Source organism: Aulonocara sp. 'chitande type north' Nkhata Bay, linkage group LG7 (assembly GCF_057382095.1).
Source record: "Aulonocara sp. 'chitande type north' Nkhata Bay isolate Kocher_YH1m ecotype deep benthic linkage group LG7, A_spYH_male_GT1.1, whole genome shotgun sequence".
Classification (NCBI taxonomy): domain Eukaryota; kingdom Metazoa; phylum Chordata; class Actinopteri; order Cichliformes; family Cichlidae; genus Aulonocara; species Aulonocara sp. 'chitande type north' Nkhata Bay.
In genome coordinates this window covers 12,752,968-12,776,655 of record NC_141350.1, presented here as the reverse complement: position 1 = coordinate 12,776,655, position 23,688 = coordinate 12,752,968, and the positions used below count along the sequence as shown (strand labels likewise).

At 39.7% G+C, this 23,688-nt stretch overlaps 4 protein-coding genes across 7 annotated transcripts in view; 2 read left to right on the top strand and 2 right to left on the bottom strand.

Moving 5' to 3' along the window:
• The window catches only part of tmem266 (transmembrane protein 266), a 28,447-nt gene extending 23,370 nt beyond the window's left edge, over window positions 1–5,077 (top strand). The window contains exons 7-11 of the mRNA XM_086298656.1: window positions 162–300; window positions 866–981; window positions 1,361–1,553; window positions 3,221–3,283; window positions 3,363–5,077. Coding sequence (XP_086154782.1) covers window positions 162–300; window positions 866–981; window positions 1,361–1,553; window positions 3,221–3,283; window positions 3,363–4,000 — 1,149 coding nt within the window. The 3' untranslated portion in view covers window positions 4,001–5,077. The remainder of the gene's footprint in view (window positions 1–161; window positions 301–865; window positions 982–1,360; window positions 1,554–3,220; window positions 3,284–3,362) is intronic.
• A 95-nt stretch (window positions 5,078–5,172) lies between these two features.
• On the bottom strand, window positions 5,173–13,165 carry etfa (electron transfer flavoprotein subunit alpha). The gene is made up of 12 exons (XM_086298657.1): window positions 13,006–13,165; window positions 10,847–10,996; window positions 10,243–10,324; window positions 9,810–9,892; window positions 9,488–9,587; window positions 9,226–9,336; window positions 8,974–9,075; window positions 8,775–8,843; window positions 8,601–8,683; window positions 7,534–7,599; window positions 6,576–6,656; window positions 5,173–5,432 (listed from the first exon to the last, which is right to left on the bottom strand). Exons 1-12 carry the CDS (start codon window positions 13,042–13,044, stop codon window positions 5,397–5,399), a joined length of 1,002 nt encoding a protein of 333 aa, XP_086154783.1. The 5' UTR covers window positions 13,045–13,165; the 3' UTR covers window positions 5,173–5,396.
• Window positions 13,166–15,555: 2,390 nt separating this feature from the next.
• On the top strand, window positions 15,556–19,851 carry isl2a (ISL LIM homeobox 2a). The gene is made up of 6 exons (XM_086302368.1): window positions 15,556–15,801; window positions 16,244–16,433; window positions 16,790–17,049; window positions 17,415–17,701; window positions 18,488–18,655; window positions 19,104–19,851. The coding sequence occupies exons 1-6, from the start codon at window positions 15,609–15,611 to the stop codon at window positions 19,218–19,220; spliced, it is 1,215 nt and encodes a 404-aa protein (XP_086158494.1). The 5' UTR covers window positions 15,556–15,608; the 3' UTR covers window positions 19,221–19,851.
• A 1,304-nt stretch (window positions 19,852–21,155) lies between these two features.
• The window catches only part of scaper (S-phase cyclin A-associated protein in the ER), a 58,413-nt gene continuing 55,880 nt past the window's right edge, over window positions 21,156–23,688 (bottom strand). For all 4 annotated transcript variants that reach the window (XM_086298651.1, XM_086298654.1, XM_086298652.1 and 1 more), the window contains 3 exons: window positions 23,045–23,236; window positions 22,136–22,184; window positions 21,156–21,897 (listed from right to left, as the gene is read on the bottom strand). In XM_086298651.1, coding sequence (XP_086154777.1) covers window positions 21,800–21,897; window positions 22,136–22,184; window positions 23,045–23,236 — 339 coding nt within the window. In that variant the 3' untranslated portion in view covers window positions 21,156–21,799. The remainder of the gene's footprint in view (window positions 21,898–22,135; window positions 22,185–23,044; window positions 23,237–23,688) is intronic.

Below are 23,688 nucleotides of genomic sequence, written 5' to 3'. Positions count from 1 at the left end.
TGACTTGGGGCCCTCTTTCACTGCAGTGTCATTCCTTCAATGTCATAGCTCAGGCTGGCAACTACATAAGCTCAGAGCAGTATAGCAGTAACCTGGTGTGTGTGTGTGTGTGTGTGTGTGTGTGTGTGTGTGTGTGTGTGTGTGTGTGTGTACTTTCTCAGGTGTTTGATGGAGCTGTCATCGTACTCTCTCTGGCCCCCATGGTGGCCTCCACAGTGGCCAATGGCCCCAGCAGCCCCTGGGATGCTATCGGTCTCATCGTTACGCTGCGGATCTGGAGGGTTAAGAGGATCATTGACGGTAAGGCTGGGAGGGGCTGGTGTCCCCTACATCCTGTCCTTTACTGTCAGTTAGATAATGCATAGTGCACCCAGTGGTATCAGCCTCTTTAATCTGCAGGTTGTTGGCTCACTTGAGACTTTTATCATTTTTTTATTATTATTTTTACCAGTAATGATAGTAGAAGGACATAATATGCGATAATGGATTCAGTACTTACAGAAAAGCCACTATAGGCAAATAATTTGATCATTTTTTCAGTATTTTCATTTAGAGAGAATAAATAAATCCTTTTTTCATGTTCATGTCCTTTCTTATAGTTTTTCTAAGAGATACTTTTTTTTTTTTTTAAAAACACTTCTGTTTCAAGTCAGCTGTCAGCACCTACACCAACCACTCAAATGATGCTGTGAAATCTAAAGCACTCCAAAAATATTTTCAAATCTTCTCTTAAAACATACAGATCTTTTTACACAAGCTTTGCATGTAGTAGTCCATGTCATCTGTCACCAACTTTGAAAATATGATGGCTTTTATTTACAAGATAAAAATATCTTACTGAGTGTAATATGTCCTTTTCTTCCAGCCTACGTCCTGCAAGTAAAGGTGGAAATGGAGCTGGAGATCCAACAGTATGAGAAGGCCAAGGCTGTGAGGGAGGAACAGCTTGATCGACTCACCCAGATCTGCCAAGAACAGGCCGTATGTGTCCTTATCTCTTCTCTATCCCTCGTGCAACTTTATAGCTGTGTCTGACCAGCAGAGGGCAGCAAAGTGATGTGCACTAAAATAATAAATCTGCACTCAAAAGGACAAAGATGATAAGACAATCGATATGCATAATCTTTTTGCTGCAGTCTGGATATCACATAATCAGCACTATGCAATACCTCAGAGCAATATATGGGGTTGCGGTTCTGTCATTGTTTTAAGTCACATTACCAAAATAAAACAGTGAACATCACTGTGTTCTCCACTTCAATCCAGAAATGAAGACAAAGACTGTTTGTGTTCAAAACACTTGTGTGTCTTATTTTAAAATTCTTCTGTCCTTTTCTCTCATCTCTTTTTCTTTTGTTAGTTTGAAATCAGGCAGCTCAGGGCCCACCTGGCTCAGCAGGACCTGGATCTTGTTGCCGAGCGTGAAGCAGCCATGCAGATCCACCATATGTGGGGTAAACAGAGCAGCAGTTTCCAGGAGGTGGACGGTCTGGCCCCTGGAGCCTCTGAGCATCACAGGCCAAACAAAGTTAGAGAGCCTGGGGGTGCTGCAGGTAACTGTCCAGAATACCCAAGCTCTTTGTATTACAAGTTATCAATGACCTGTGTGCATGGGAAGGAGTCCAGGCTGCGCTTTCCGTGGTAAATCACGTCCATGCTTACACATGGAGAAGGGGGAATTTGTAGACTAAAAGAGCCTGGCCAACCTTTGGGCTGGTTAGAAATTTTGAAAGAAATCCCTTCTGACTCAAAAACCTTGAACATTGCTCCGCTCTTCATGGTGGAGTGTTGGGCCATTAATCGTGGCCAACATACACGACACAGTGTCAGTGTCCTGTTTTCAAAAACGTTCAGCTCAGAGTCCACATCAAAATTCTGGTGCCGCACATAGATGGACTATAAACCTTTCACACAGTGACAGGTCATAACTTACAGGACTTAAAAGCAACAAAGCACTGTCAGTACAGGTGATGTCAGGGCTCCAAACACTGAGGCTTTTCCTTTATCAAAGCTATAAATCACAGTGCGATCTATCATACATCTGAGCCACAGTGTTTCTACTCAGACAACCTTTTAACTGGGCCTGAACCTCATATACTCATGTGGTATTGATCATTTGGTGATGGTCCTTTGGGACCTTGGAAAGCACTTAAGAGAAACTGTTTGACTCATTTACTATCTGTGAAACATTTCCACACACCAAAAGTGTTCATTACCATTGAGCTGAAATAATTTGTAAGCTAATATATTAATAGTAATTACTGATTAGTTGTTCAGTGGTAATAATATTTCAACCAAAAAGTATAAAACATTTGCTAAATTCATATTTTGTAATAAAATCATTTTCCTGATTTATGTTTTATGTGATTGTAAGATGATCACCTTTTCAATTTGGACTGTTTTGTCACATAAAACAAGTACTTGAAAGAGTTTATTTTCATTTAAATTAAAGCACTGGTGTCAAACATAAGGCCCGGGGGCCATAATCGGCCCAGCAAAGACTCCAATCCGGCCCCAGTGAACATGTTTTGAAAATGTGAAGGAGGACATAGATTTTGGGCTTTTAACTGTATTTAAGTTTTACACTTTTTCCTACTGATAAAGACCTCCCCCACTGCCATTCATACTACACTACATTAAGTACTAGATGAGCAATAACAATTAAAATAGAGAAAGGTTCCAGCTTTTTCATTATCTGCCAGAGAAATTTCTATATTTTTTAGTGTGTGAACAGTTTGTGTCTACTATGCAGTTCGTCTTGTTTCCACATGCTTAAATAATGTGAGTTGCTGTCATGTGATTCGCTGATTAGATATTTGCGTTAACCAGCAGCTGAACAGTTGGACTCAATAAATTATTGGTTAGTGAGTGTCTAGATTTTATTGTATTCCAAGTCACCAGTCATACACAATTTCAATTATGCAATTTCAAAGTAGTTGAAATTCTTATGATGTAGCTTGATGTTAATAAATTGTCCCTTAATGTCAAGAAAACTATATTCATGATTTCTGGAAATTGAAAAGAAGATGAAGAAAATATTGAATGACAGATCTGTAATAATAAAATTCTATGATGATGTAAAATTTTTAGGCATTGTGATCAATTGCAAATTAACATTGAATGAACAAACAAATAATCTGTAGTCCATGCTTTTAGTTTGGACTACAGATCAGCTTCCACGTTCACTCTGAATTCCATTTTTCCTCTTTTGTCTTTTTAGATCATCATGGTCAAGATGACATGAACAACTATATCAGCCAGTACTACAGTGAGCCAAGCAGTGGTAAGCTTCAGCAGACTCTTTCTTCAATCAAAGTGGCACCACAATATTTCAGGCTCTTACACATTGTCTTATTTTGTAGACACAGGGATCCCAGACCCAGCGCGAGTCATTACAACAGCAGCCATAGATGTGCACCTGCCTAACAACCCGAGTCAGCTACCGCCCTCTTTGGTAAGCGCCGAAGCGGTGCCGTCCAGCCGTTTGCAGCGCACAGGCAGCTCGGTCAGCGAAGCCTCCACAACCACAGTGTCCCGTGCCAGCTTCAGCACCCGTCAGCACAGCATCAGCAGCCACACACTTGGCTCCACCATGGATTGCAGCTCCACGGTGCGCGAGGCCTCCACGTCCACAGACTACAGCGACCAACGTTGCTACCCTCCGCCCTACAGCAGCCCTCTGGCTCTGGGCACTCAGCCGAGAAGGAGCCCCAGCGCTGTGGTGCAGGAGTTGCTCTCTTCTCTGTCTGAGGACTCGTGTCTCACACAAAAGGGCCTCGACCCCGTCAACCTGAAACCACCCAGCCCAACAGGTTCCACGAAAACCAGCCCCGAGCTGGAACACAGGGTCAACATCTACAACAAGAGGAACCAGGAGAGCCGAGTCGGACTCAACTCCAAGACAGTCATCCATCTGCAGGGTAACGAGCCTCTCCTAGAGGAGAAGTATAGGATGATGGGGCCAGTAGATACTCAAATCAACCGTCTATCAGAGACATAAGAGCCTGTAAAATGTATAACTTCACAGGACTCGCTCTTTATTTCAGCCACAAAAATTATTGCTCTACTAAATTCCCAAACTTCGCTGCTGGGAGTCACTGGCACATAAACTGTATGTCTGACATCCTCTTTGTACTACTGGAGCTGAGAGGATGAACCCGTGGGAGCAGCACAAACAAAGGGCATGGATGAGAGAGGGAAGCAGACTTGTTATCAGGCAACACTTATCAGGAATTGAGACTCATAAAAACACTTTTACTAAAAGAAACCAGCAACGGGGCTTTTGTCCAAAACTGAAAATCACTTTTGATACATTAAAGTCTGATTTCTAGGAAATGAAACCAGTGAGAGGATGGTGCTGAGGGCTTAGTTCCTCTGATACACTTTGTAGATGTGGAGATAATGGCGTAGGGACTGATTTGAGATATAAAGTAAAAGTTTCTTTCTGAGTGTAATATGTATATGAGCCGTTTTGTCAGTCTAGAATCTCCAAACTCATAAAGAAAAGTCCTCTTTGATGGACTGCTGCAGGGTACCATTGGATCTTCTTTCTAATCCGTTTCTATATTTGCGTTAACATTTTTAATCTAAATTCTGTGAGTGAAGAGAGTGCAGAATCCTTTTGATTGATGGATGATTCGTGTTGAGTTTTTATCCAGATGCCATGACTGGAAACCGACCAAACCCAGCTGAGTCAATGTCTGAGATTTTGCAAAATATGACATGACCATCACTCGACAAGCTAACTGAAAAACCTACCTACACATGACATATTTCACACAATTCAGGTCCATCTTTTTTTCTTTGTATTACTTTAATGTTTGGAAGTTGTGTAAATATTTCAGATTGGGTTTGGTCATCTAGTCGCAGCTCAAAAACAGCGAGGGACTCGAAAGCTAGAATAAAATGCTGAAGAGGACAGAATAGCATGAACCTCTCAGATTTGCCACCATATTGCAAAGTCTGTTTATTGTTCTGTCAACAGGCACTTTCTATCTTGATCATGGAAAGACATCATTGCAAAAAGAACCCAATAAAGTCAAAAACATGGCAAGTTAATAAAACAAGTCATTAGTGTCAATTAAATAAACTTTCTAAGAGCATGTCATTAGTCACATAACCTCTAAGTCAGCACGAAGAGCTACATCTTAGAAGGAATCACAGGGCTGAGAATTTCCAAAGATCTCCTTTAATGTCCCAGAAAGTTACATACAAATAACACATGTGCTACCGTAAGCAAAAAAAGGAAACCTCCAGCCAAAAGGTAAGTACAATGTATTTGCTGAGAGTAACGGAGAGAAGATGATGAAATTCTCTGCAAGCAGGACTCGCAGCTTTAAATATTTCTTAAGGTGGAGACTGGTCGCTCTCAGATTCTGGTGGGAGTTTGTCTCTCTTCACTTGCTGAGAGCTTCAGTCATCTCAGGAACAGCCTTAAAAGAAAAACAGTGAAGACATTTAGTGTTGGTCCACTATTTCGCACTAGCACTGTTCAACAAATGCATTGCATTACATTTCTCAGCTGCATGTTGGTACTCGGAAATTTATCAATAGTACACCAGGCTGCAGATACTGAAACATTCAATGATGAATTCAGAAAGACTTCTGGCCTAAAAAATAAATAACAACCCTGATAATGTAGTCTGTACAGTTTAGAAAAAACAGATTCTAAGGCCTCTTTTAACTGCTAAATATAAGTGCGAGGCTATTAAAATTGTTGTTCTGGTGAGCTGAGCAACTTTCACATCAGAATCAGAGTACAACATGTAGTGAAAATCGTGTGTCCGAACTGCGGACAGGCTGCAGACATTCCAGGGCTTGGTTTCTAGCATAGGCAGGACCCTTACTGGATACCGGGTGGGAATCAAACTTGTGACTCCCACTCCGAAGGTGTGTAGTCTTACCACTACACTACCCAGCTGGGTATCAATTCACCATTTGGAGGCAGTAGTAGAAAGCCTATCCATTTTAATCAGTTATCTGTGGAACGATCACATGTAAGATGATCTCATTGCCCGGTAGGTCGCAACTCTGCTGCCACAAGCTATTATTACTAATCACTGCTACAGAGTTGGTCAGGACACCTGGGCTGCTCAGGCACTACTGAGGACCTAAATAAAACATGATCACCAGGACACAAATGAAAACAGACTTTTGCAGGCAGCACTGGACTCCACTGAGTCATGCTAGTACACCTGGCTCGCCATCCCAAAGTATCAGCTAGACACCTGAACGCAACTGAGCATATAAGAGGCCTGGCAAGCAGAGGCTTTAAAACCACACTGAAGCCAACTTCTGTAAGCTATTGATCTGTTTTTATATCTTCTGATATCAGGAGAGTTATAGCTTGCACTCTCCTCAGATTAATTCAAGAATTTAATAATTCAACGGTTGCACATTTCCATTAGGTGGAATAAGGCATCATGCAAAATTTATCCAGGAGAGAGCAAATGTTATATTCTGGCTATCACTCACGACTCGAGAAACATACAAAGTAAATCCAGGCATTGCTTGGTTGCTTCCTAATGTGGGATCATAGTGACATCATTATAGCCATATCAATCCCAGAGGCTTACTTTGAAAAGATCGGCTACCAAACCGTAGTCAGCCACCTGGAAAATAGGAGCTTCAGGGTCCTTGTTGATAGCAACAATAGTCTGAAGTGGGGGAAAAAAAAGAGACAAAAACAACCAAAATGTTACATTTATGTTTCTTTAGATTTTACTTTAGTTTTCACAATGGACACAGAAAACGGATTGTTTAAAAAACAAAGTTGTGAACGGGCAGACTTTAATATGATGCTTCACTCCTGACACAATTTTGAACGTTTTGCAATTCTTGCAATTCGTTTTCCTTCTTTTTTTCTTCATGTTCCACAAGAATACAACCAAAATACAAACAAGCTGGTAGCCAGTTGTGCAGAGTCCCGTCGAGCGATGCCCATTGAAAGAGACTGCCAACATGTTACCATCAGTCAGAATCAATCTGTCTGCATTTATAAATTAGATGATAACTATTTGCAGACGTTCAGCATTCTCTCTGGGAGCGACTGCAGTCACTCCAAATCAGACTCCAAATGTTTGCAGAAAGGATGCCGTCTATCAGGCGAGATGAGGCCTGTTGTTCGTAGTATTTTAATTTATTTATTAAAATATCAATATTTGATGTCCCTGTATCGATCCAACATCGCCAAGCAAAATATCATTCTATTTATGCATTTGAGATGTATTGAATTTTTCCTCCCACTGCTAACATAAAAGATTCATGATATAAACAAGACAAAAACAATTAAAACCCACAGCAAAGATCAAAATCATCTCAGTGGGTATTTTGAGCGTAACCATACCAGGTAAACATGTTTTTGGATCATAATGTTAAGTCACCAGAGAACACCAAGTGCAACTTTATTATTTTTTTAAAAAAAATTAATATTAGAAGTGAAACTTTCCATTCTGTTTATTACAAACTAACAAAGTTAAGAGAAGAAAATCAGAAAAATAGAAAATGGAGCACACACCGCTCCAGTGACTTTACCTTGCTATCCTTCATTCCTGCCAGGTGCTGGATGGCTCCTGAGATACCAACAGCAATGTACAACTCCTGTGAACATGAAAAGCACAATACAACCAGGCAAATGTTACATGTGTTACATGCTTAGGATCTGAAGTTTAAGCTCAAGGCTAGGCCGTGGACTCTGGCTGCATAGTGTCTAAATGAGCCTGGAAAGGGTCGGCCATTACTACATCTCCTGAACCTTCCTTGGAAGAACGCTCCCAACCATTTTAATACCATATGAATATTTTAGTTCAGGGTTATTGTTGCACTTGGAAATTTCAGATGATAAGAACATCATTCTACAAACGTGACTGACTACGTTCAACCAGTCGATGAAAAAGAATATATATATATATCACATAAACTGCAGGTTTCCATTTCCACAAAGCAAACAGCATATTTTTTTAATTAGTTTGTTATTCCAAATGGAGTTTGTTTTTTTTTTTAATATCTTAATAACACAATAATGACTTTTATGTCAGTCAGCCAGAGCCCTTTTCACACACAGCTCTAACTGATTCCAATTAGTCAGATAAGAAAATTAAGATATACATACAAATCTCTAGACAGACATGTTTTGTACTGTTTATCACTAAACATTCTTAGATTGGTGGGGTGAATAAACTAACCAGATTTAGACTGTATTTAATTAACTGAGCCAAATTCAAAACGCTTGTCATAACATTAAAAAAAAATCTAATTTGGACAGTCTGGACTGGTCTGGGGCTCTGACCAGACATCCACTGCACTCCATTTTAATGGATCAGCTAAATCATTTAGGCGCCTGAAATGTGCTATCATGTATATTTTGTGAGGCCTAATGTGTGGGTAATCACAGCTGGGGTAACCTGACAGAATCACATAATGGGAAGTTAACCTTTTTATTAAAAAAGAAAAAAAAGGAATAGCAGCCATCACAATCATAGTGATTTGCTACATGAAGGCTAACAGGCATCAGTCAAAAGCAAACTTACACAGACTTTGTCCCCTTTTAAACCTTAATTTTCACTATAACCAATCAAAAGTAGTTTGTTTTGTTAACCTACCGGTGCTACAATTTTGCCAGTCTGTCCAACCTGCATGTCGTTAGGGACGTAGCCAGCATCCACTGCAGCTCTGGATGCACCAACTAGAAAAAGAACACTTTGCAATTAAAATGGGGCCAAAAAAAGCAACCAAGCAAAGTGATAAATGACCCAAACTTTCCCAGAATAGAATACCTGCAGCATTCATTTTGTCTGCAAGGTCATAAAGCAACTTGAAGTTTTCTCCACTCTTCAAGCCCCTACCTGAGGGAGGAAAAAAGAAAGGAAAGGAGGAACCATTAGTCTACTGTGCACATTGTTAAACTATACAATAGCAAGTCTATGTTACAAACAAATATTTTGCCAAATTCAAACTTCAACAGTTTTTGCACACCTCCTGACACCACAACTTTAGCACTTGTCAGCTCTGGACGGTCACTCTTTGTCAGACTCTGTTTCAGCCACTCAGAAATTCCAACCGGAGAGGAAGCAGACACTGCAGATCAGACAAACCAGTAACAATAAAAAAACAAACAAACAAACAAACAAATTTCAAACATAAAAACAAATAAGGTGCTGTTGAACATCATCCAAAATTTCACCTAGTTTCTAAGCGTGTTCAGGATAAATCTGTAAGCTACTACACCTTCTTCTGATGCAGCACCCCCTCCCTCTGTTGGAGCGGCTTCAAAGCAAGTCCCTCTGATGCTGAAGACCTTGATCGGCTCGTTGCATTTCACAGTGCTGAGGGCATTTCCTGTTTAATCCCAACATTTAATTAGATGACTACATTACAAAAAAGCTGACTTCCATTATAAAAGCAAAAGTCAAACTGATGCAGTTCAACAAATCTGTAACTCAATGAGAATGCTAGATCTCTATATCACAACATGCTTACAAAAGATTACCTGCATAGATGGTCCTAACAAAAGTATCTGAAGATTTGACTTCAATAATATCTGAAACTGGGGCGACGTCCAACTTGGCAGCCACTCTGGGAAGCAGGTTCTACAAAAGAGGAAGGCAGCCACAGTATAGTTCACAGAGATGTTGCTTGGCATTTTGTTCACAGCAGGATTTTCACAAAATAACATCAAGTAAGAGCTTCTGATTTCAATTAAATATACACAATAGAATATTAGTTCATTTAGTGACTAGACAAAAAAATTAAATAGTAATAAAATACAGAAATACAAGTTATACGAGCATCATTTGTCTACTGTGATTTACCTTTCCGAAAGCTGAGGCACCAGCACAGATGTGAGTGAAGTTGAACTGCTTTTGTGTCTGCAGGATAAGTGGAGTCAACTCCTCTAATAAAACAAACAAATCAGAATCAGCATACTTTATTAATACGTAAGGAAATTGTGTGGGTTACAGTTGCTCCAATACAGTAACATTAACAGAAACAGACTAGACTGTTTAACAATACAATATGTTACAGATTTAGGAAATAGCACAATATATACAAATCACTCAATAATAAATAGTCCGATAGCAGAAACAACATTAGGCAGATGGCATACTACGAATGCTGTGACACCTGTTCTTAATCTCTTAACCATATGAGCGGTTAATTAAATACATTATTACTCTCTGTGCAAGTTAATTACCACATCACTCAGAGACTGGCAAATATTTAAAAAAGAAGCGCCAACAATACCTGGTAGGCCACCTTTGTAAGAATCATGTTGGGCCACCAGGACCTTCTTCACACCTTTCACTTTGCTGATTTCCTCTGCAACCTGAAAACACAGAAACGACATCCAGCTTTCTTTGTGCATATCTTCGTGTGCAGCAAAATACACATTACAACATCCTACTCCAATAGCGAAGCACAAACACACCAACAATAGCAGAGGTGATCCATGCCTGCCTTTGTTGCGTTTTGTTTTACTTTGTTGTTTAATAAAGGGGGAAGGGAAGCTGAATTTAGTCTCCATCTAAGCGCTCCATGATTGTACTTTTACATTAAACCCAATCAATTTTAGCTCTGGAGAGCTGGAAGAAGTGCTGAATAAAGCCTGTCCTACTGTGCCTGTGGCAGCAGGAGTGAGTCTGTAACTTTATCAGCACCCCACCACTCTGGTCAGAACCAGATTTCCTGCTATCAGCCACTTTTATTGCACCCTTAACAAGTTTGTCATCGGTTTAACTAATATTTACGTCACGTTTGCTCCGTAATGGCAACACAATCTGTCGTCATTTTAGTTATTCCATTTACATGCACGCACACACATACTCTGCACATCAAAAGCTTTACCTACCTTTGCACAGTTTGTTCCAGCAACCAGACAGGATACCTCTCCTCCCACTTTAGTAGCAGCCGTAATGGCATTGAGGGTAATAGGAGTTAATTTTTCATTGTTGTGCTCTGCAATGACCAAGGTGCTTTGAAACCTCTGCAGGAGACCAGTCTGAAAACACAATCAGTCAAAATGATAATATATCACTGTTTTGTTGGTTCTGCTGCCTAAAGAGGTTAAAAATAAAATACATGCTTGGTAACATATGATTTCTGTATTCTTATCAAATTTGTTTTTCATTTGAAAGAAAAAAAAAAAAAGATAGATATTGCTACCTAAAATTGACCACAGACACCATAATCATCACAGCACAATCATCCTGGAGTAGTGTTGAGCAGAAAAGCTGAATTCAGTTTATCTTCATTTCTACCACACAATCCAATGTCATAAGTATCAACTGACCAATGTCATGTGTTCAAGAGTGAGCAGTAAAATTGTATAACTGGCAAATGTCCTACATAATAATTTTTACCTAATGCTTTACCTGTGTTTATACATACATTATTTAGAATAAATGGTTGTGCATTAAATATTTTGATACAGAGTCTGAGGTCATCTTTAGAAATAAATGCTGTGGGAAGGTGCACACATAATGTCCGGATAGAGGGCAAACAATTTTCAGTGCAGCCTCTAAAACGGCTGCATCTCACTCAGTCAAAGTAAAACAGGATGCTGCAAGCCTCATCTGGACATAACTTGACACAGTTAACCAGCCATGTGACGCAAAGGTCATTCAGATAAAGACCAGCAAATGGAGAAAAAGGACAGGTCATGTCAACTCAACCAGGGGTTCCCACAGAACAGTGTAAATATCTTTTTCCTGTGAAAAACATTATATGCACAATGCACAATAGAGCACTCGCAAAGGTTACACAGGACAGAAAATTATAGTTTCCACCTAAATTAAATGACAGATTTGAGTTTCATAAACCTACCTATAAGTGCTCTCTGTCTTCATGGCGTAATCTACTATGAGTTCAAGTTTTTATCAGGTTTGATGTATTTTAGAGGATTTGTGTCAGATCCAAAGAATTTTTAATAATGAATCTATAGCATACGCATGAAAAATAACACAAAACATTTGCAAAACTTTATAAATACCGTGCAATCAATAAATGCTAAAAAAAACACTTCCTCAATTCTTTTACTTTACAGCAATGTATACCCACTACAGCCTGTACATACTTATAGTTATAGCATATTCATAACATACCTTCATACCGTGTACATTGTAACATACCCATAATAGAACCATTTTTGTACCCTCATACCTATAACAGACCCATTTCTGTAATATATCTATATACTTATATTATTGCTAATATATATTTTGTAATATATCTATATCACGGCTAAAGCACTTCTGGATGGACGCAAACTGCATTTCGTTGCCTTGTACTTGTGACATGTGCATTGACCATAAAGTTGAATTCTATTCGATGTTATTCTATTCGGTGCAGGTTGGACCTGTGCAGTTTCAAGGTGATATAGGTGGTTTAATCTGACAGATACTGGCCTGTGAAGCTAGATCAAGCTAGTTATTTTTGACATAATGAGTAAAATAATTAAGATATTTCTAAGTAACCCTTCCAAATTCTCATTAACTATGGTAGGGCATGTAAAGGGGAAGGGGAGGGGGAGGGGGGTTAAACAAAAACTGATTGGATAACAGGGAGAATCCCAAAATACAAAATACATAAGGAAACTACATTTTTCCTCCCACTTATTGCCTACACATCTCACCAGACATAGGTATTTTTAATTTTGACTCTTTGGTAACACCTGCAAGTGGCAGTTTCGTAACCGTTTCATAAGCATAAGGCTAGCCAGGCTAGCACTAACTAGCTTTCGTTCCAACAATATTAACTCCTTTTTAAGCTATTTCACAAAGTAGAGATAGTATGCAGATTTATTGTCGCATTATGTTAACTAATACTGCCACATGTTTAAATTCCTTGTAGCACACTTGCGTCTGGAAACGACAATGACCCGGGTAATGTGTAGCTAAGTCATAAAGCAAGCTAGTAGCTGCTGCAAAGAAACCATCGTTTACTGTTAAAAACTGATTTAACCAATTAATGCAATGCCTCACTGTAAGTTAGTGTTAGCGTTATTCTTACCAAATGTTTCAGATTTGATTTGTTAAGAGCTCTGTTCATCTTGGACCCCGAAAGCTACAGCTCCCTTCCAGTCCTGCAGACACAAAACTGTGCCAAAGGTCATCTGACGTCGGCGAGGAATTCTCGCGAGATAGCTTCGATCAAGAACCGCAACTTCCGGCCAACGCTCTTGCTCCTCCCCCTCTCCCTCTCTCTCTCTCTGTAAAGTTTAACACCAAAATAAATAAATAAAAAGAAGCTTTCTTTTTATGTTTTGTTTTCCGGGTCTTTTGTATTAAGTTAATATTTGTTTTCCTCTTCAAATCAAGCAGGAGCACATTTAACTCTGATTGGAGAGCCTCCGCTACTTCCTTATATATGCAAGTGCTGCGTAGAGAAAACGCAAAATAACAAAAAATAAAGAATAATAGAATAAATTTCGAAACAGAAAGAAAGAATACATTTTGAATAAATATTATCAAATATTACCGAGATATACTCACACTTGATTCTTTGAAAAGCTTCTTTTGTGTGCAGTTTGAGAAGTGAAAGAAAGTGAAAGAAAGTTTTTCTCCCCTTACTTTATTTTTTAAACACAAATTAGCTACAACACTAAAAAGTACTTGCAACATGAAATTACCAATATCTATAAACTCAGCGTACATCAGTTCCATACTATGCGATGGAACTATGTCAAACTACATTGTTCCTTTAAAAAAAATAAATTTTGTAATATTTTTTTTAAACTACTTTGAATAATCATAATTTCTTACAGTGTAATCCTCTGTTGGGCTATACTGGGTCCTGACATTAAGACAAATGTTACAGGTTATATGTAACACCAACCTGAACTCTCAGTGTAACTTGTTGGTGAGTTACAACGTGACTTAATGTAACTGCTCAATGCCAGTAGATGGCCTTCTCCAGCATACTTCTCTAGAAGAAAACCTCCAGGGGCATTAGAAAGCCCACGGGACTGACCAGACTAGAGAAATCCCCATATCCCAATGAGAGAAATGATCACCAGTGTCCTTAAACTTTAAATATTTTAAATTTTAAATCGTACTTTAAATCTTATAATGGCCAATACCACTGGATGCGACCACTGATGCGATCCAAAGAAATGTGACTAGCACATTTACTTAAGTACTTTCCTAAAGTCCAGTTCTAATGTACATGAGTTATGTTGCTTTCTCATTCTTCTCTACTTTATTTTTCATGCAAATATTTGTATTCCATTCTACTTATATTAAGTAAATGATCACTTACTGTGTTACTGATAAACTGCAACCCAGCAATATGTAAGTCATTAAAATCATCAGTTCTTTTTTTTTTTCATTTTCCCCCCACTTGCAAAAAATTTTCCAACAAAAACTTGTATTTGAACCTATTTTTATTTAATAAACCTATAAGACACATGACAAAATCGTGTCCAGTATACCTATTTCCTGTGCACCCCTTGACTTGTTCTTGGTCCAGTGCCACCCAACTGATAAAACCCTGGAAACGCCCCTTATCACAACCCGTAACAGGTCCAACCAAACTCAAAGAAGCCACACACTGAACTGCAGGACTCACCATGCAAGACCTCCCCGAAGGTTTCTTTGTCCATGCCTCACGGATCAGGCCTGCAACATTATTTTCTGTTAGTTTTGATTTTGCAGCTGATCGACGTTTAAAAAAGAAAATAAATACTTCGTTTTTTTCCACTAGAGCAAAACTTCAAAATACTTCGTTTTTTTTTCTTATTTGAATTTATAGGTGCAACTCAAGATACCCAAGAACACCTTACAAGCAATTGCATGCTAAAATCACCGTATGAATAAAATAACAGTTTAAAAAAAAAACAGCGCGCACAGGGCTGCTTGATTAGGGCGGATGGTGGATATGAACTACCTTCAACCTGAAGTATACATATAAAGGACACCTTGCAGATTGCTATTATAGGACTTCTTTTCCACTAGAGCAAAACTTCAAGAGCTGTCCAAAGCAGCGATCAAGATTTATGTTTCACTTCTCCAGGTGATTGATATTCAGCTGATCTATATTTCATCCAGTAGAGGGCTCCCTGCTGATGTGAGCATTACTTACTATGACAGCTTGAAGACAGGGTTGGAAAAACCACCTTATATGATATTTGCATAAAACAGCTACAGTTTAACCAAATAGGAAGAAAAAGAAGCAAAAGAAGAACTAGCTTTAAGGCTGCGTTTTCATTAAACCTTCAGATCAATATCACTTTAAACGCATCCTGCTAGCTTTAATAGCAAAAATCTCACAGCAGAAGCAAAAATTATAATCACATAAGAGTAGAGGAGATAAGGCCCGTGTGTACATTTTCAAGGCAAGGAATACTAACAAAAAAAATACAACAACTGCATAATGCATCCAAGCCACACTTGCTTGAAAATTAAAAAGAAAAATCGCATACACACACACACACACACACACACACACACACACACACACACACACACACACACACACACACACACGCTCCTCCTGCACACAAAACCAGCCCAAGAAGCCAATAGAACAGAAAGAGCAGGGGGTCTTGGAGGAGATTTGCATGGCACCCTCTCCCCGGACCCACAGACGTCCAGGTTTGCAGACGTCACTGGTCGATGATCTTTGTTTTCTCTCCACCTCTCGGAGGAGGAATACAAGTTTATCATCCAGCCCGGGACGGGACGGTCTCCTCTGCCTTTTGCTCCTCTTCTTCCTCCGTCTGTCGCCTTGCACTCGGCTATTCCTCCTGTATGGTGGATATCCTGCTCAACACTTCTTTCTTGGATGATATGGGGGATCATTCAAAAAGTAAGATTATTCCCTTTCTAATCCCCTTTATTTTGTGCGTGCGAGGGGGTTTATTTGGACTTTTATGTCATTGACGCTGTTTAGACGCCTGGGTTTGATGATTAATCTCTTAATAATATTCAAGGCTTGCAGAAAATTCCTAAAAATTTGCAAGAGATCCGTTCACAAAGCCTGTTCACACCTCACCTTTAACATAACTGGGCTATAAAAAACGTGTGTGGTGGTCATATTTTTTTAAACCCACGTCGTTATGCTTGGGGATATTTTTTAGCTCCTGTGGCATAATTATAATTATTCAGCAATATTCTTGGAATGAACCTACAAGCTTGATGTGATATGTACGCAATAGTTTCTCTTCTTAAGCTTGGCGTGGGTTTGAAGGGATGTCGTGAGGATTAAAAGAGCACATACGATCTTGCATTATTGCATTCCCACTTCACAGAGAAGTCAGGAATCGCAATGTGTGTGGGCTGTGGAAGTCAGATACACGACCAGTACATCCTGAGAGTGTCCCCGGACCTGGAGTGGCACGCAGCCTGCCTCAAGTGTGCAGAGTGCAACCAGCATCTGGACGAGACCTGCACTTGCTTCGTCCGAGACGGAAAGACTTACTGTAAAAGAGATTATGCAAGGTAGTAAGTCAGCAGAGTTTTCTGGATTTTCTTTTTTCCTTTTCTATTTTTTAAAGAAACCGTTAAAAATACTGGTTATTTTTTTATTTATTTTTTAAAGGATGAGGCAAAAATGATAAGTCCATCATGATGGGCTATATTAATTGCAAATGCACAGGTTAATTAAAGCCCAGAGCTCAGTCTGATTTGAGTTATAGACATTCGGGGCTTAAAATTATTGTCCCTGCCCAGTTAAACTAGTGCTCGTTTTGTTAGGATCATGAAGTGAGACCAGCATCAGATTTAAGTCCAAATAAATAATACGAAATATACGGAATTAATGCATGGGACCAACACATCTCCGTGATCCTCTGCAGGTTATTTGGCATCAAATGTGCAAAGTGTAACATGGGCTTCTGTAGCAGCGACCTGGTGATGAGAGCCCGGGACAATGTGTATCACATGGAGTGCTTTCGGTGCTCGGTGTGCAGCCGACACCTCCTGCCGGGGGACGAGTTCTCCCTGCGGGACGACGAGCTGCTGTGCCGGGCGGACCACGGCTTGATGATGGAGAGGGCCTCAGCAGGGAGCCCGCTGAGCCCGGGGAACATTCACAACAGACCGCTACACATCTCAGGTACAAGCTGGCTTATTGTTTACATACCAGGCACATTATTATTATTATTATTATTATTATTATTATTATTATTATTATTATTATTATTATTATTATTATTATTATTATTCATATTTGTATGTATCTATTAACCGGTTATGTGTATATACACCAAATCTATTTTTGACACATTCACTATTTCACGATTAATAGGCCTCCATATTTAAATTGATTGTGTTGATACCATTGGAGTATATTTGACCGTTTACAGTGATACCTGTAATAAGACATGGGGTATTTGTATTTTTTAAAGGCTTGTCTACTTTTGCCCCTTAAATAAAACATGCAGTTATTTAGTTTAACTTTTAAATTTTCCGTCTCCTTAGATCCAGTTTCGGTCCGGCACCCTCCACATCACCGGAACCACGTCCACAAGCCGTCCGAGAAGACCACCAGAGTGCGGACGGTGCTCAACGAGAAGCAGCTCCACACACTGCGGACCTGCTACAATGCCAATCCGAGACCGGACGCTCTGATGAAGGAGCAGCTGGTGGAGATGACCGGCCTGAGCCCCAGGGTGATCCGCGTCTGGTTTCAGAACAAGCGCTGCAAAGACAAGAAGAGGTCCATCCTGATGAAACAGCTTCAGCAGCAGCAGCACAACGACAAAACCGTGAGTAAACGAGGGTTTCAGTTGCAAATAATCTGACGTTTCAACACCTACAAACACAAGTCTACTTTGTAACTACTGCGCAGCAGCTTATCGTGGCGACTTTCATTTAAAGCAGGACAACTGAAGCCCAGTAATAACACGAAAAGGCAGTGCTGATGCTTATGACTAATGTATAACAATAACAAATTCATAGAAACGCTGATAATTAAAAAAAATGACAAAAAGGGGGGAAAGTCACAAATAAAATCATTTAAAATAAGTGTATCTTATTTTACGGAATTGTAAAGGAAATGTAAATTAAACTAAAAAAAATAATAACAATAATAATAAAGCTTTGAAACACGGAAACCGCTCCATATACTGCTATTTTGCAAGTTAAAATTATTATTATTATTATTATTATTATTATTATTATTATTATTATACGTGGATATTTCCTGCATTTTAGTTTGTTATTTTTTAAAGCGTATGAGCTGCATTTTATTTATTTCCATTACGTTTTAGCTATTTGTTTATAAGCTATAAGCTAAAAACAAACAAACAAACAATGCGCCCCCCCCCCCCCCAAAATAAATAAATAAATAAATAAAACCCCAACAAAAAAAACCCAAAACATAATAATGCAAAACGTAACAAAGGAAATAAACTAATAATTTAAACACATTGAGATTGGAAGGTTTTACTCGGCAAACAGCGCACTAACCTTTATCCCAGCTTTATCCATCCGCTGACTAACGCATATTTGATTGAACTGAATATTTTGTATTTTTTTAATCTCTCTCATAGAATCTGCAGGGCCTGACAGGCACACCTCTGGTGGCAGGCAGTCCTATCCGCCACGACAACACCGTGCAGGGGAATCCTGTGGAGGTGCAGTCCTACCAGCCTCCATGGAAAACCCTCAGCGACTTCGCCCTGCAGACCGATCTCGACCAGCCTGCTTTCCAACAACTGGTGGGATTGAACGTCATAAATTATACTCAAAATGTTGAACTGGCATGAAGGGTGCTGCTTACATACATGCGCAGACAGGGGGAGGGTAAGAGCGAGACCTTAGTGATGAAAGACATTTATATAAAATTCACAGTTATAAATGGCTTTATCCATCAGATTGGAGACATTTAAACGCAAAATGCATGTTTTGTGTGTATCAAGTCACTTGATCTGGCGGTCATCTTATCGAAGATGGGGATTCGTGAGATTATGCGAGGAATTTGGGCCTATAGTTTTAAATGGATTCATTTCATACTTTTAAGTTTTTAAAAGAAAAAAAACCCTCTCTGTGTGTATATAAAGATATATTTAAATGCTCCATTCACACATGTTGAAGTCTCCCTAATGTGGTCTTGTTAAAAATGTAAGACATTTCTCTGCTGAATTGAATATTTCCCCCTTTTGGCAGGTGTCTTTCTCTGAAGCGGGCTCTCTGGGGAACTCCTCGGGCAGTGATGTGACCTCTCTGTCGTCTCAGTTGCCGGACACTCCGAACAGTATGGTGCCGAGTCCCGTGGACACGTGAGGAAGTACCGGGATCAGCTGGAGGCACCGAGCTGCAGGACTGCGCAAAAACCCTCAGTGACATTCAAAGAACGAATATAACAGCCAGGATGGATTTTGCTGGAGGATCATTTCATTCAAGTCCCCTTTGGAGGATTTGAGGTCTGACTGTTCCCTGTACATCTAGGTATCTGATCCCACTCTCCTGCCCCATGACACTTCGGCAGGACACGCAGCTGTTCATGGACATTCTGGTTTTCGAGCTATATATGGGACACCTTGCCTCCACAACGCCCACACCTGAACTGAACACAACGGGAATATATGGTGGGATTTAAACACGGGAGCCTGCTCTGGACGTCCGAACGCTAATGCTTACAGTATGTTTTAAAGGGGAAAAAAAATACAAGCTGTGTAGATGTGCATGATTTCCACGTTCACTATCGACTATTGTAAATTATTGAAACAGATTAAGAGTGAGGTGCGTGCTGTTCGCGGTTCCTCCAGAAAAAAATAAGTTATTATTATTTATTATTGAAGGCAGACATGGCTGGACTTAACAATAAAGGGACTGATTATTGCATGCAAAATCCATTTGTTCCATAAGCATTCAGAAGATTTTAATTATGGTCAGTGAAAATAAATCAGTTTTATGGGAAATGAAATGACAGCGCATCTGCTGCTTATAAAGCGTGACTTTGTTTAAAGTGGGAATTGATCTGGAAAAGCTCAGGGAAAAAAAGTGGTGCAAAAAAGAGAGAAAAACTCACACTCCTTCGGCCAGTTCAATCTTTCAGTTTTACACATGTTCTTGTTTCTAGAGGTGCAAACCTCCACATCGTGAGGCAGGAGCCTGCAACACCGAATCTGCTTATATTTAGCGTTTCTGCGCCAAGTGGATCAGTGACTGATGGTTGACAATATATTATTATTAGGCATTTGGCACATGTATCACGGCTCACTGAGTGAGACACAATAGTCTGCGGCTTTTTTAATCTGACTTGATATGTTTTTATGGCTTTGAATGTTTACACTGGCTATATGAGTATTAATGCGCTCCTCAGCCTGGGGCTGAAATTTATAGCAAATTGTGCGTAATGTTATGTTCCAGTTATGGCGATAAAATGATAAAAATCGAGCTTTTTTAGGGGGGAAAGTGCAAAAAAAAAAGAGAAAAAAAAGTGAACCATTACAACCATGTGAATCCCCGTGGTTAGGCTACAAGTCTAGACAGAGGACAGGCTTCGGCGGCCCCCTTATCTACATCTGGCATCACCTGCAAAGGATACGCTGAATGGGCCCACAACAAAACGCGCAGCGCTGAGGGGACTCCCAGCCTGCGGACGCATTCTGGCTTGTCTTGAGTTTATTTTCATTCCAGTAGGAATCCTGAGCGACAAATAGCCGCTGGACAAGAGAGCATACAGGTCAAGCCGTCACTGACATCCTACACCCGCTACAATTTGTCGGGGAGGAGCTTTTCTTTAAAAAAAAAAATAAAAAAAAAAAATCACTGAAGGAAACGAGATCTGATTAAAATGAACAATCCTGTTACCTGCTGGTAAATATTTAAAAGTGGCAAATTAGATACAGCAGTGGTAACTATTTATTTAATATTAAAAAAGGCTATGGGGTGATATAACCTGTGGATTTTAACAGGGATTATCTTGTAACCGATCAGGACAACCTAAACTTACAATGTCAAGACTGCATTTCCGCACAATGAAGTGAGTCTAACCTGTAGATTGCCGCATTTCAGTTTTTTCTTCTTGTAGTTTGATTTGGGCAGCTAGATCCAAAAAACCTCAATATGTCTCAACCAGTTCATATGTACCGGTACTCATGTGTCGTCAATGACAGCTCACATTGGGCATCATTATCCAACTCCATAGGAAGCCAAATTAAGGGGGGACATGGAGTTTAAATACCTCTGCTCATTGTGCAGAGAAAAAAATCTGACACCACATAATCACATATATTTGTTTTATTTTTGATTACAAACTCAATAAATTATATTAATTTGTAAGTTCCTCCTAACAAAAAGTGAATGAACAGGAAAAAAAATGTGACATTTAAAAAATAGAACCTTTAACACATATCAGAAATCAAGGCAGGGCATTTTTTTTTTAAACTGGCATTATGTAGACTACAGAACATTCTAGTAATTCACATTCAACCAAATAATACACACACACACACACAGTATAGAAGAAAACGTTTGGCAAATTATATATTACAGTATAAGTAAGTACTTCATGTTTAGATGGTCACTACTGTAAGCTTTACTGTCTACAAACGGAACAAACAGAAGTAAATGGCTTATTTAGACGATAAATGAAGTAGTTGTGTGCATGTTCTCACTGAAATGTACAAATAAGACATTTTGTGCAAATTCCTCTTAAACAACAGAATGACTTTCAAGAAATCAAACTAGATGCACAAATATACAAGGCTTCTTTCTTTCTTGTACATCTGACACAGTTTGAAGAGCATATCTTTTACTCATGTGCAAAAACAAAAAAAATAGCTGAAAACATCTCCACATCTTAGTGTCTTTTCTAACGATTAATACAGTGCTTTGTCATCACGTTTGCAGCTCCATCAGTCCTCCTGCTTTTTGAGGAAAAACTGCAGCGCTGAATCCCACTGATCTCTTGGAAAGCGGTTGGACAGTTCACAGAAATCCAGTGGCTGAAAAACTGTAGACAGAAAAACAGAAATCCTTTTAAAACCCAGTGTAGAATTTCACAAAAACAAGTGGGTGCTGAAATTCTTCCCGAAGACATTTTTATTAATCCTTTTAACAAAAAAAAAAAGGGAAAAAAAGCACATAACAAAACAGATAAAACTAATTGCAGATATGGTTTTAACCACCTCCATGATATTAAAATATTTCTACACAACTAAAAATTTACTGAACTAAACTAAAGAACTTACCCGTTTTACTTGGTTTATTGTCTGAATCCTTCTCCTCTGATGCACAATCCTAAGAGAATACAGAGGCTTTAGTATCATCATACAGTGTACTGCAGATTATGCAATATGAGTAATATCTGAATCAATTAAAATAAAAAATGTTCTCGTTGCAATTTACTCAGTAAGCTAAACCACTCCGGATTAAATCGTTCCACTCTGAGGAATGTTCCTGAGGTTAACACAGAGATGAGGGCAGCGGGGCGAGACGCCATGCGTTATTGCTTTGTTTGAAAGACGTGACAATAGCTTGTCTCCCTCTGAATGGAAGTTAATCTGTGTCTAAACAGTGGAGCTTGCAGAGAGGTGAGGGGGCTTGTTGTCAGGAGGAAGATGAAGGAGACAAGCTGTTTACTGGGAGGTGAACCAGTGGCAGGTAAATCCAGTGTGAAGGAAACCGTTTGTCTTTGTAAAGCCCGGCCTGTTACTGATTCACCGGGGCCTGGATGAGCAGTCGTCAATCAGCTGATGCACAGGGGCTACCTTATGGTGTGAATGAGATTAACTGGGTGTGGATGCTCTATTTAGAAGACTGGACTCATTTATAATACTTTCCGCATTTCTGCAAATTCCTCTTCACAAGAAATCAAACAGATGCACTGATATAAGGTTCAGATGTTATGTGTGTGTATGTTTACTACTCTTATTTTGAGAAACATACAAATCACTCATACAGTTTAATCAAGCCTGCATCTCTAAGAGGAATTTATGCCCTACATGTTGGAATATACTTTACGTTTTTATACAAACACTGATGCTAAAGAGCAATTAGTGCTAAATGTATATATCCCAACACGTAGTGGTGATCAACAATTGTGTATTTAAGTGTTTTTACAAAGCACAGTACAAGTGTGACAATGTTTCTATATTTACCTGAATGAATCTGGCCAGCAGCACGCAGCTCATCTCCTGCTGCAGGATGACCTTGTTCTCAGGGTTGTTGTAGCAGGCCGAGATGAGCGAGGGAAAGAGTACTTTGATGAGGCGTGGGTGGCTAAAGTACTGGAAGGGCAGCTGACACAGTTTCTGCAGTACGCTGGGCTGGCGGCCAGATTGCACTATCACCTGGAACACACAGGGAGCGGGGGATAGTCAGTCACCGAGCCAGTCGGTGGCACTGCTGGTTGTAAATCAACGCCCTGTACACCTCCCACATGTAAATCTGCCACTAAAAACAACACACCAACAGCTATTAGGAGGAGACCTGGGGGCGGTGGGGGGCACAGCCTCCCATGACACAATCACAGACTATAAAACAATGATGGGATGTTTTGTTGCAAAAACGGTTATAGCGGAGCTGCTGTAACATGCACGAGGGGAAGCGAGAAATGTGAAGCGATGTTATCGTTTGTGACTAAAACGTCACTTTCGAGTTTCGCGTTAAGGTCTTTAGGCAACGCGAAAGCAGGAGGGAATCCGTGAAGGAGTGAAGCTCAGGTTGAGAGGGCATTAACAGGGCAACAGGGTGGGGTGGCGTGTGAAAGGCAGGCTCCACCGACAGCTTGGCCACCCCCACT

Coding starts and splice junctions, on each gene's coding strand:
- etfa (XM_086298657.1), bottom strand. CDS start 13,044: ATGAACAGAGCTCTTAACAAATCAAATCTGAAACATTTG. Junction 9,588..9,809: donor GTGCCTCAGCTTTCGGAAAG/GTAAATCACAGT, acceptor CCTCTTTTGTAG/AACCTGCTTCCCAGAGTGGC. Junction 7,600..8,600: donor CTGGCAAAATTGTAGCACCG/GTAGGTTAACAA, acceptor TCATGTTCACAG/GAGTTGTACATTGCTGTTGG.
- isl2a (XM_086302368.1), top strand. CDS start 15,609: ATGATCTTTGTTTTCTCTCCACCTCTCGGAGGAGGAATACAAGTTTAT. Junction 15,802..16,243: donor TATGGGGGATCATTCAAAAA/GTAAGATTATTC, acceptor CCCACTTCACAG/AGAAGTCAGGAATCGCAATG. Junction 18,656..19,103: donor AGCCTGCTTTCCAACAACTG/GTGGGATTGAAC, acceptor CCCTTTTGGCAG/GTGTCTTTCTCTGAAGCGGG.